The following is a 13,098-nucleotide window of genomic DNA, read 5'->3' as shown; positions in this document are numbered from 1 at the left end:
TCCTCCTGCGCCCCATGCCATTTCTTTATTTCGTATTTTGGTCTTATGCCCCTCACTCCCTTTTTATTTGGTATGTGGCATGTATATGCAACCAACACACTCGCATGACTACACTCAAGATCACACACAAAGCGTCTGTTACCATATATTTGGGTCAATGCCAAGGTCATTGTTGTTCTTGTGCTTGCTTCACCTCCATCTCCTTCGCGCCGTCGTTGATGTTGTTGTTGCCTTTGCTGTTGTTTAGCGGGTTGTTTACATTTTATGTGTACTCTCATTTCGAACCGGCGATTCATCAACTCAGGTCCTCTTTAGTCGCTATCGATCCCTCCCTTGGGCAGGGATTTCACGGATTTGCAAAGGGTCCATGGTTTAGTGGATAGTACCTCTTCGGAACTCTACAATGCAGCCAAGGAAACATATTTTAATACCTAAAACATTTAAAATCTCTTGAAAGTATTTCATAAACCCCATCCTTCTTGCTTCCTCCCTTTTGAAATACCTTAAAAACGGAGACCTTAATTTCCATAGCATAATTATATTACAAGCTGGTATACCTAACCAAAATCAATTTGGCAAAATATTTTCCAACTATTGCTCTCCAATTGCACATTACCAAATCAAACCAATCGGTTTTCCTTTACATTACAATTGGATGTTGCAAGGTTAAATCCGCGTTTCTGGCCAATTCAAACCGAAATCGACCGAAAAACGTAGCAAAAACGAACGAAAACTGTAATCAGCCGCAGCCAACATTCATTTTAAACCATTTCAAAGTTGGGGGAAGTCCCTCCCTCTCTGCCATAGTTATTTAAGCTGCTTTGTAAGCCGCTTTAAATTCAGCATGTGCCGCCGCAGAACAAAAGCCAACTGCCCAGCAATAATATTCGACTACTGATGGCTCTTAGCCGTTTGCTGTTGCCTGCGAACAGTAAACACACCGTTTATATGGCGCGTTCTTTGGGCTTGCAACTGGCAGTTCCATTACCAATTCCATTGATTTTCAAGAGCATATGTATGCCGCGGCCATATCGACGTGTCCTAGTTTATAAACTTATTCAAGACTGCTGCGCTGCGTCATATTCCCCCGCTCTGTGGGCAATTGGCATGACTATCTTCATGCCTATCAGCATCTGAAATTTGCGGGCCAGCCAGCAGCAGCAGCACAACTGCTGCATTCATTTAATGCCGCCCGAAATTGTCTGTGGTGCAGTGCACACGGTTGGGGCTTTTGGGCCTCCGATTCCGAACCCCCAGCACCGAGCACCGAACACCGGCATGCGAAATGCGAATGCTATTGCCAGTGCGAACCCACAAGCCCCCTGAGCCACATGGCCCAGCCTTTCCGTGCCCGTACCCCCAAACAATAACCCCTGGACCCTCTGCCCGTGTTTGCCTGCCAATGAACAATTTTGCCGGTTTTTCTCCGTCCGCTGTTACTGGGATTTTAGTGCTCCACTCATTGCTGCGACTCGGCTGCGTTGTTATTGTTGGCAGCGGCAGCGGCAACGGCGGCGGCATCATCATCGTTTTTCATTTTAACAGGCGGCGCAGCCAGGAAAAAAGGCAAAAATAAACGTCGAAATAAAAAGAACGTTCATTTCAGTTGGCGCTGATGCACAGAGAAAAATGGATGCAAAAAATATCAAAAAATTGATTTAATTCTTATAAAAAGGATTCCGAATGCTGATTATGCAAAGGTCTAGTTGGGAACTAGTTGTATACCAAAACCCTCACTATGGGTAGAGATTATGGAAAAAATGTTCATGATGTACCTTTATAAGTCTGAGCTCTGCGTTGTTACTTAATATTATGAAGATAGCTTCATAGATTTAGATAGATATATATAGTAAGATAGTTAGATAGAGAGAATAACGATAGGTGGATAGTTTTTTGCTTCGGATTTTTGTATATAATGAGAGGTACATTTCAGATTCATATCTTCTAAATCTATAAATTCAAACATTTTTTTTTATAACCCCTATAAAGTCCCCCCTTTTATTTCTCCGTGAACTGCTTCGTTATGAACGCATACAAAGTTATATATAGAGGGTCGTGTGATTGTGCGCTTGTTTTTCAGTTCACTCGTTTGGATACACACCACGAATGAAACGAAACGATGCGAACGAGTGGCGTCGAGTAGAGTCGGGTCGGATTGGATTGGATCGGTCTGGCCCGGCCTGGTCCGTGGCTCTGGCTTTTGCTATTGCCCCGGCTGTGGCTCTGGCTCTGGCTCTTGCCGGTTCCGTCGGCTCTGTCGGCTCCGACTGCGACTCTGGGTTGGAGCCCAGTGTGCGATTCATGGGACATTTGTCTGAGCTCTCAAAGTGGTTGACTGCCAGCGCTGGTTGTTGTTTTTCTTTTTCGCTTTTACTGCTGGCACTGGCTGGCGGGCTGTTGGTCTGCCAGTCTGTCAGTTTGCCATATTGTAAGTGGTTTGGGGGGCGCTGGGGGGACCGGGGACTGGGGACTGGGGGCGACTGAATGCTCTGCTGGCAAGACCAGCGAGCGAACGAATGCCACGATACGAAACATACGAAGCGAACCAAACCCAACCGAACCGAGCAGATCCAAAGCCACTTCTGCTGCTGGTATACGAATACGAGAGTAGAATGTCTGTTCCTATATACAGTCGAACTTCTATAACTCGAACCATTATCGTAAAAAAATCTGGAATTTTTGGGGTTCCGGAAACTGATTATGATTTTTGTGTTGATAAAGTATACGCATATTGTACATAATAAAAATTTAAAATTTATTTAAGGAATTTAATAAAAAAATATGAGGAAACTATTAATCAATTTGTTTAAACATATGTATACCAAATCTTTTGATGTTTCCATTCCAAACTTTATTTCTGCAAAAGATTAATTAATGTTTTAATGGAAAGATTGGTTGAGCTCGTACTATACTTTTGCTACTTCCTTTTCGGAAGAAAGATTTGCAGATTCAGTCGGATTTCTTTTGAAGATCAGCTCAGGGAAGTAGGACTGTATATTCATTTGCGTTCGGTGCAGTGGGCCTGCCTGAGTTGTTCCCTTGCGCAACACAATCGCACAGACTTTCGATTCGCTCATAAAATTTCCAGCAAGCGCAAACAGAAATTGCATGAGCATGGAGTCGAACGCTCGGCCTCAGATTTGGATTCAGACCCAGACGGAGAGGGAGCTGGAGATGGAGACGGAGACGTAGCCGGAGACCCTCCTCCACACTTGGAGGATGTCTAATGAGCGACAGTCCGACTGGCTGTCGCTCAGCTGGGCTGTGTTCTTTATACATCTCGTTCCCCGGCTCTGAGGTTAAACCCCTCCGATCCGGCGCACAAGCTGGACAAAATGAAAACCATTGCACGCCGAGGGGGCGAGACTATGCGGGATGTGGTGAACTATTTTTTGTTTGTTTCGCATTCCCACTGCTGCAGTTTTTGAGGTTTATACCCTAGCCAAGGGGTTTATAAGGTTAGAGACTGGATGTTACTACCTTAAAACTATGATATGTAGAATTATAATAATCCCTACTGCAAGATAAATAAATATTTTTACCATCAATAGTTCATATCTGAGAACTTCTTGATTGAAACGAGGTTTAATTCGATGAGTTTCCATATCATAATAGTACCATTTCAACTTGATCTTTATGCTGAATCTTATTAGTTAGTTTGGGGTATACACTTTTTACCCCATCGAAATTCCTGCTAATCTGAGCCCTACTAATTAGCATCGCAAACCTTATAGCTAGGGTATTTCCAGCTACCATCTGAATGTGTTAGCCCTCTTCCTCTTGCTTTCATTTTTATGATATCCCCGAGTTTATTACTTTTTCTCTCCAACTGGCTGGCTGTGTTTATAAATTCCCTGCTGCCCCTTCCTGCTGGTTGCTCGTGTGTGCCGCTCCTTTGTGCATTTAATTCCCTTATTTTTTATCTCTTCGCTGGCCGCATAACAAGCACATGTATGCCAGTCCTTGTTTTCGGTTTTTGCCTTGTGTTTTCACTCTTTTTTCCCCATTTTTGCAACGCTTGCCACATTCATCGCTAAAGGTTTTAAGGTGATAAGCCACAAAGGTCCCACCAGAGCCACCGGTACCGCCGGTTCCATCGGTTCCATGGGCTCCGTTCGGCGGCAGCAGCTGACAGCCAGACATAAACATACCTACCATCCCAACAAGCCAGCCAACCGACCATCCGAGCAACATGCATATTCTTTATTTAAATGAACGTCCACAGATGACACGGCATAAAAAGCGGTGAAGTGCGCTTTCGAGGGCCAAAAGTCGAACTTGCGGGCAATGCTGCTACATCATCATCGCATCTTGAGAGCCAGAGATGAAAGATGATGGGTTCTCCTCCTCTTTTTTTATTATTATTTTTCGAGTGGGGTCCAAGGGCGAGTCCCCTTCTCTGAAATCGTGCCCAAAAATCGAACTCTCAACACTTTTGGCGCGCAAATCTTGGCTGAACTTTATTTCGCTGATCAATTCGGATGGTGGGCAAAGGGGTTAGCCAAAAAAAGGTGTGGGAGGTGCTTTTTATTTTTTATCTGTTTTTTATTTGTGTTTGCTTCGCATTATTTTCGTTATAAATGATTTCATTGTTGTTGTATGCGCAGCGCTTGTTTTCCTTTCCAAGTAATTTTTCTACGCGACCACAGGCGCACACACAGATACAGATACGAATACCCTACAGATACAGATACAAACTACAAACGTGGGCCGCGCTTGTTGTGTTTGCACCCCCCTAACATCTAGCCCCACTACGCCCCTGGGCACAAAGCATTCTATCCGGCCTGGCCTTTAGCGTTGCTTTTGATTTTGCCAGCTTGCTTGCCTGCCTGCCTGCCTGCTGCTTGCTTGCTATTCTCGTCACCGTCTCGCAACTCAAGTGGTCCCCCCTCGAGAGAACCCCGTCGCCAAAATGCGAATGCGAGTGCGAATACGAATGGCCTGGTCTTGCCTGCCAGTGCCTCGGTCGTTGCTTATTTCATTTTATTATATTCCAACATTTAGAGAGTACGTGCCTCGGTATGGGTGTGTATCTGTGTGCGCATGTTTCTGTTCCTTATCTACGTCTTTGTCATCGTTGCCGTTGCCTTTGCCTTTGCCGTTGCCGTTGCCTTTCGTTCGCTTCGAGCGCGCCATAACTACCACAGCCACTTGCCCGATCCCCGGGTAGTCGTAGCCTCCATCCGTCGCCTAAGCCCCGTCCCGTACCGCTCTCTCCCGCCCAACCGCCCCCCTTGGAACGCTTCAAGTTGCAGCCGTCCGTCGTCGTCGACGTCGTCGCTCGCTCGTTGGTTGGTTGGTTGGCTGGCTGACTGGCTGCTCGGTTCGTTCCACATAGCTTTTATGCCCCGCTCCCGTACCTCTCCGCACCCCCCGTCGTCCGCACAACACCATACTATACCATGCCATACCATCCCGATCCCAATCCCATGCCCATGCCGCCGCCTTGTGCCGTCAGTTCGTCGTCGTACATTTCATTTCACTTCACTTAATTTCTCAGATACCAAAACGAACAGCGTTCGCTCGTTCGTTCGTTCGTTGTATTTTTCTTTCTGCTGCCGCTGTGGCTGGCCAGGGGCTCAGTGGGAATATATTTTAGGGGGGATGAGATTCTAACTAAAGAAAGTGGAATTCTTAAAGATATAATCTAGTTGGAAAGATTTGAATTAATATCGTTTTTATTCAATGCCAAGTTTACTTTAAAAACATCCATCCATCATTGTTCCATAAAAAAAAAAAAATTCCCTTTTATAGACACAATATTATACATAATTTTCGCCAAAATAAAAATAGATTAGCATTATATATTGGTTAGTCAGGAAAACAATGTAAAATGTGAAAAATAATATTAAGTGTGAACTTGTTTAAGAAATTTTTGTACTTTTTTTTTGACAGACCTGTGTTCAATACCCTATGCTGTCGTAACTTACTTAAAAATCAGACAATTTTTACGATACTTAGCTATAATTTTGTGTATTTTAGATAGTTTAAAAGTTCCTTAAGTAGCTTTTCGAAAGCTGATAGTTTCATGGAATGTTTTAGAAGACACCTTTCCTTGGACCCCCTTTGGCGGCGCCCCTGCCCTTCCTGAGCTCTCTCTCCGCTGGGGTTTTTGCCACGGCCCTGTGTGTGAGTGTTTCGAATTGCTGTCGACTTAAGCTTTATGTGCACGTCTGCTGGCGCTGTTGTTGTAGCTGCCATGTGTGCCAGTGTGTGCTGTGGTGTGCGAGTGTTCGAGAGTGGTGGGGCTGTTTGTGTGTAGCTTTTTCTTGATTTCTTATAAGTTATAGGCGGCAAAAAGTTAAAGTCGTGTCGCATCGCACCGAGTTTCTGTTCTGGTGCCTGCAGACTGTTTTAAGAGTTGTTATTGCTCAAGCAGCTTGGCGTTTATGAATTCGGATTCCTCCCCCCTGACCGGGTTTTAATAATTGTGACGACGGGGTAAGTTGAAATGGGAGTGGGAGCGGCGAAGGAGTCGCAAATTCCTCGGGCAATGTCAGGAAAGGTCGCGGGCGGTGAGGGGAGGCGGTGTCCCATTAATCCACCGAATACCGGGATCGTTTGGCAACAATATTTGACATCGGAATGGGCCCAAACACCCACCCGAAACATCTGATTGCCATGAATATGTTTACGCTGCTCTGCACTACGACTACCAACTCAAATCGAATCTCAGTCATATGCCCGCGTTTTGTACTACATATATCTGTATCTGTGTGCGTTGGCAGTTGCTTAATTGCGGTTGCCGCTTGGTTAATTCATAGTTGCTATCACTTTCATTTAAATAAATAAATACTACAGAAAATGCCACCTGCCGGCCGGCATTTGGTTGGCCATTGCACTTGATTGAATGCCCACTAATTCCGGTTCTCTTTCCCTTACCATTTCAGGAGCTAATTGGACAAAACAGCAACGACAGCTCCAGCGGCGGGGCGCACAGTGGCATGGGCTCCGGGCCGCCAGGCACCCCCAATCCCCAACAGGTGATGCGACCCACACCCTCGCCCACCGGCTCCTCCGGTTCGCGTTCCATGTCCCCGGCAGTCGGTGAGTATTCATTGATTGATTTGATTCATCGAAAGACACCACTAATTACCCGTTTCCATTGCAGCCCAAAACCATCCAATCTCGCGTCCGGCGAGCAACCAGTCGAGCAGCGGCGGACCCATGCAACAGCCGCCGGTTGGAGCGGGTGGCCCACCGCCGATGCCCCCGCATCCGGGAATGCCAGGAGGTCCGCCCCAGCAGCAGCAGCAGCAATCTCAGCAGCAACAAGCATCGAATTCGGCCTCGTCGGCGAGCAATTCGCCGCAGCAAACACCGCCACCGGCACCGCCGCCAAACCAGGGCATCAACAACATGGCCACGCCACCACCACCACCTCAGGGGGCGGCGGGAGGAGGCTACCCGATGCCGCCGCACATGCACGGCGGTTACAAGATGGGCGGACCGGGCCAGAGTCCCGGTGCCCAGGGATATCCGCCGCAGCAGCCACAGCAATATCCACCAGGTAAGATTGAAGAGCTCCTCTATATTCAATTTAAATGTGTATTCTCTTTTCAATTGTTCAAACTATTGAACAGTTGAAACTTTAAAACCGAGAAAGAATTATAAAACTTCCTCCCTTTACAACTTTACTAATCACTGGCTTATTTCCAGGCAACTACCCGCCACGCCCGCAGTATCCGCCTGGCGCCTACGCCACCGGACCACCACCGCCACCCACCAGCCAAGCAGGCGCAGGTGGTGCCAACAGCATGCCCTCGGGGGCTCAGGCTGGCGGCTATCCGGGTCGAGGAATGCCTAACCACACAGGCCAATATCCGCCGTATCAGTGGGTCCCGCCTTCGCCCCAGCAAGCCGGACCCGGCGGAGCTCCTAGCGGTGCGATGGTGGGCAATCATGTACAGGGCAAGGGCACACCGCCACCACCGGTAGTGGGCGGACCTCCGCCACCTCAGGGCAGTGGATCGCCGCGACCATTGAACTATCTGAAGCAGCATTTACAGCACAAGGGCGGCTACGGAGGAAGTCCGACACCGCCGCAAGGCCCACAGGGCTACGGCAACGGGCCCACTGGAATGCACCCAGGCATGCCGATGGGTCCACCCCACCACATGGGACCTCCGCACGGGCCCACAAACATGGGTCCGCCCACCAGCACGCCGCCGCAGTCGCAGATGCTCCAGGGCGGCCAGCCCCAGGGGCAGGGACAGGGCGGCGTCGGCGGAGGAGGACCGGAGAGCAGTGGCCCCGAGCATATATCTCAGGACAACGGGATCAGCTCTTCGGGACCGACGGGTACCGCGGGAATGCATGCGGTCACCGCAGTCGTAACCACCGGGCCGGATGGAACGCCCATGGACGAAGTCAGTCAGCAGAGCACGCTCTCGAATGCATCAGCGGGTGAGTACAGCCGGAATGAAAGCCTCGAAGAGATTGGCAACTGATTTTATTTCCCATTTTATGCAGCATCCGGCGAGGACCCACAATGCACCACACCAAAGTCGCGCAAGAATGATCCCTATAGCCAAAGTCACTTAGCCCCGCCGAGCACGTCGCCCCATCCAGTTGTGATGCACCCAGGCGGCGGTGGTCCTGGCGAGGAGTACGACATGAGTTCGCCTCCCAATTGGCCACGTCCTGCTGGTAGCCCGGTAAGTTTATCTGGCCCTTACAAGAAAAACGGATTAATAGAATGTTGTTTTCCTCATACAGCAGGTGTTCAACCATGCTCCGGTGCCGCAGGAGCCATTCCGCAGCACCATCACCACCACCAAGAAGTCGGACTCGCTGTGTAAGCTGTACGAGATGGACGACAATCCGGACAGACGCGGCTGGCTGGACAAGCTGCGGGCGTTCATGGAGGAGCGGCGCACTCCGATCACCGCCTGCCCCACCATCTCAAAACAGCCACTCGATTTATATAGGTTATATATTTATGTAAAAGAACGTGGCGGATTCGTCGAGGTATGCAAGGTGCCGTAGTAACTCCTTTTACTAACTTCTTTTTAGATTTACTACTAGCAAAAAACCAAACCAAAACCAAATCAACCAAACCAAAACACCACCAACGTAGTTAACACGAACCAAAAACCAAACCAAATCCAAGTCAAACAAGAAATATCCACCATATATATAGAGTCAATATCAATATTGTGATTCGGCTGCAGTTAAAGCAAGAAACTCTAGTCAAGTCACAGCCACCCAGCTACTTATGTACCAACCTCTTGCCCCAGCATCAGCCTCCGATCCATGTGTCCAAAATTGTAGCTGCATCCTGAGTATAGCTTAGCTTTCCCAGCAGCGGGACAAGCTTTCCTTAGGAAAAAGCCAGAGCAATTGTTGAACAGCCTTGGTTTTCCCCTAGATTTGCATGCTCTAAGCCGAATCCAAGCACCACTTGGTATCCACTTTTCCACTTTTTAACTCTTTGTGATCTGCAATACTTAAAATCTATAAGGCATGCCCTAAAGTTCATTTTTCAAATTTATAAAGGGTAGTCCCTATTTTATTTCGGTTTTTAACACTTTGATAGAGTATCAGTTAGTAGCCAAAGCCTGAATTCCAAGCTCGACGTAGGATTATGAAGATTTTAACTACTGATTGTTCTCATTTTACTCAGCTTGTTGTTTGTTCATTACTTTTTTTTATTTGCATCTGCATTTTTAAATTGCAAATTTTAATTTTTACTTTTAAAGCTGATATTTTAACAAGAAATTATGATACAAATTTCTGATTTATGATTTTGTTGATTGGTTTTAATTGGAACTCTGTATGGAGCGTGTTCTACTCCTTTACCTTTGGTAGTTTCCTCATCCCATCCTCATTTTCTTATTTGTTTACGTAGCCTTTCGTATCCCACCACTTGCTAAATGCATCCCACACCAGATCTGTTTGTGCTCGCAACCTTTTTTAAATCTCTTTTTCGATCGAGACTTGCGCCATGAACTTTCAAGTCCCTGCCTTGGGTTCCTAACTAAAATCCCTGCGATTCTCTCGTTCCATCAGGTGACCAAGAGCAAGACCTGGAAGGACATTGCCGGACTTTTGGGCATCGGGGCGAGTAGCAGTGCGGCCTACACGCTGCGCAAGCACTACACCAAGAACCTACTGACCTTCGAGTGCCACTTTGACCGCGGCGACATCGATCCCCTGCCCATCATCCAGCAGGTGGAGGCGGGCAGCAAGAAGAAGACGGCCAAGGCTGCCTCGGTTCCTTCGCCAGGTAAGTGTTTAGCCCTAGCACTTTGTTCAACATCCGATGCTTAATTTAAATTTTCTTTTCGTTTTTTTTTCGGTTCGTTTTTGATTTGCTGCCCGTTTTCTTCCTGTCGACAATATTTTATACCACTTTTCACTCGTCTGCTCTCCCAATCTCAAACGTAACCACGAAAAAAAAAACAACTTGCATACAATTTGCAACCAATCGGTGGTGGACATTTGGATGCTGGAACCACGAACTCCACAGGCTCCTCGAACTCCCAGGACTCGTTCCCTGCCCCGCCAGGCTCTGCCCCAAACGCGGCGATCGATGGCTATCCCGGCTATCCGGGTGGCAGTCCCTATCCGGGAGCCAGCGGACCGCAGCCGGATTACGCGGCCACGGGCCAAATGCAGCGTCCGCCTTCCCAGAACAACCCGCAGACTCCTCATCCCGGTAAGAATCCAATGAAGTTCCTTTTTCGTATAATTATTCTTAAGAGTGGCTTGAGGTCCTTAGTATTTGATCACAACAGTGTACAAATCGTTTGCAAGTTATTTTAAAATGTTATTTAATAATTTTTGTGTTAAACAATTTACTTAAACATATAATAAAACCGATTTTTACAGATGTTGTAAAAGTTAATAACTGATCTTGCCACTCCGATACATACTACTTTATGTTTATTTTGTGGTAACCATCTTATGTTCTGGTATCTTTGTTTTCACATTTATTGCTAAATTGTTATCTGATAGATGATATGCTTCTTCTCGAACCTATTTCGGCAACCTATTCTGTACATATATATACGTGTATTTAAGTATACCACTTGACATGTTTACGTTGATCAATAATTATTAATTTGATGTGTGTATTTTGTTTATTCATTTTTATGTTTTTGTAACGTTTGTGTGGGCGCACTACTAAAATATATAACTCCACAACCACCACCACCACCAACCACCAAACCACCATCACAACAACGATGCTTCCATGTATCTCCACCACCAAAAAAACAACAACAACCAAACAATTCATTTGTGTGTGATTCATTGACTCATTCATTTCGATTCATCCAAACCAAATCATCCAAATCGCCGCTTGCCGCCCCTCAGGCGCCGCCGCAGCCGCTGTTGCCGCCGGCGATAATATAAGCGTGAGCAATCCCTTCGAGGATCCCATTGCTGCCGCTGGCCCGGGTTCGGGAGCCGGTCCTGGCCCAGGTCCAGGCGCAGGTCCAGGTGCTGGTCCCGGTGGTGCTGGAGCTGTTGCTGCTGTAGGCGGTGGCCCGCAGCCACATCCGCCGCCGCCACATTCACCGCACACCGCAGCCCAACAGGCGGCGGCAGCAGCAGCCCAGCAACAGCAACAGCAGCAGCATCCACAGCATCAGCATCCTGGCCTGCCGGTGGGTCCTCCGCCGCCGGCACAGCAGCAACAGCAGCAGCAGCAGGGGCAGCAGCCCCAACCGCCGGTGGGCGGTGGTGGGCCACCGCCAGCACCACAGCAACATGGGCCTGGTCAGGTGCCGCCGTCGCCTCAGCAGCATGTGCGCCCAGCCGCCGGAGCACCTTATCCGCCGGGTGGCTCCGGCTACCCAACGCCTGTGTCTAGAACGCCAGGTATACTCATGTTTTATTTTGCTCCCTCATCTCTTCTTTTTATCCTATTTTCACATACTTTCCTTCATGTGCCATCGTTTTTTGTTCGTCTTTCTGTTGCTTTACTCTTAAGATACGTTTGGCTATTGATCTTCTAACTAGTTGGTAATTGCATATTGCATGGCTAGTGTAATGCATTCAACACTTCTAATCTATAATACTATGCTGTGATGTTTTAAATATTAAGTTCTCCTTTCAGTTGCTTTAAAATTCAAATTTTTGAAATATCAAAATCAAAATTCGCTAATTTGCAAGCTTTAGTTCTATACAACTTTTTTACTTTAGCCTTAGATTTACTCATTCTAAATTTATTTGCATTTTACTTTAGCAACTTTTTAGTTTCAGACGGATGTTTCGAATTTTTGAGACCGTTTTGTATATTCCAGTTGCGCAAGCAGTACTCCGATTTCGAGGAATTGTTCTTATCATTATGCTCTCTTTATGAATCACTCTTCCAGGCTCACCCTATCCATCGCAGCCCGGGGCATACGGGCAGTACGGCTCGAGCGATCAGTACAACGCCACTGGGCCACCCGGCCAGCCATTCGGACAGGGTCCAGGACAATATCCGCCGCAGAACCGAAACATGTACCCTCCCTACGGACCGGAGGGGGAAGCGTGAGTGCACCCCAATTAACCCACAAACAGACCCTCACACACCCACAGCGACATCACATCACATCCACCACATCCAGACCAGACCAGACCCCAAGCACACTCACCACTCTCTGTACTGTAGCTGCCCGATATGAACTCACTGGACTGAGCTTTCGAGCTGTGATTTATTACTGACAAGCTTTGCTAACTTCTGGGTTTCGTTTCTCCTTTTCAATCCCTTTTGCAGTCCTCCAACTGGTGCCAATCAGTACGGCCCCTACGGCAGCCGACCTTACAGCCAGCCTCCGCCAGGTGGTCCTCAGCCGCCGGCGCAGACAGTTTCAGGCGGACCCCCGGCCGGCGGAGCTCCGGGAGCACCACCCAGCAGCGCCTATCCCACGGGCAGGCCCACCCAGCAGGACTACTATCAACCACCACCAGATCAAGTAGGAGCCCTCAAGAGCTAATCCTCATTGGAATATTATTAATGGTATGTGTGTTCCACTTTTCGCAGAGTCCACAGCCACGAAGGCATCCCGATTTCATCAAAGACTCGCAGCCCTATCCAGGCTACAATGCTAGGCCTCAAATCTATGGTAAGTTCTACAAAAGATCTTCGTTTCTATGTCGGATCAC

At 47.7% G+C, this 13,098-nt stretch overlaps 1 protein-coding gene across 2 annotated transcripts in view; it reads left to right on the top strand.

Annotated features, from left to right (window-relative positions):
- The window catches only part of LOC108025213 (trithorax group protein osa), a 32,023-nt gene that overhangs the window by 13,244 nt on the left and 5,681 nt on the right, over positions 1-13,098 (top strand). The window contains exons 5-15 of one of the 2 annotated variants that reach the window (XM_017095560.3): positions 6,891-7,047; positions 7,112-7,510; positions 7,660-8,406; positions 8,473-8,657; positions 8,719-8,970; positions 10,012-10,228; positions 10,472-10,660; positions 11,320-11,826; positions 12,324-12,483; positions 12,710-12,908; positions 12,977-13,058. In XM_017095560.3, coding sequence (XP_016951049.1) covers positions 6,891-7,047; positions 7,112-7,510; positions 7,660-8,406; positions 8,473-8,657; positions 8,719-8,970; positions 10,012-10,228; positions 10,472-10,660; positions 11,320-11,826; positions 12,324-12,483; positions 12,710-12,908; positions 12,977-13,058 — 3,094 coding nt within the window. Of the gene's footprint in view, positions 1-6,890; positions 7,048-7,111; positions 7,511-7,659; positions 8,407-8,472; positions 8,658-8,718; positions 8,980-10,011; positions 10,229-10,471; positions 10,661-11,319; positions 11,827-12,323; positions 12,484-12,709; positions 12,909-12,976; positions 13,059-13,098 lie in introns of both variants that reach the window. The other variant, XM_044090931.2, reaches the window with a different exon arrangement.

The sequence above is a fragment of the Drosophila biarmipes genome, chromosome 3R, assembly GCF_025231255.1.
Source record: "Drosophila biarmipes strain raj3 chromosome 3R, RU_DBia_V1.1, whole genome shotgun sequence".
Classification (NCBI taxonomy): Eukaryota; Metazoa; Arthropoda; class Insecta; order Diptera; family Drosophilidae; genus Drosophila; species Drosophila biarmipes.
This window is presented reverse-complemented; position numbering and strand designations above follow the sequence as displayed.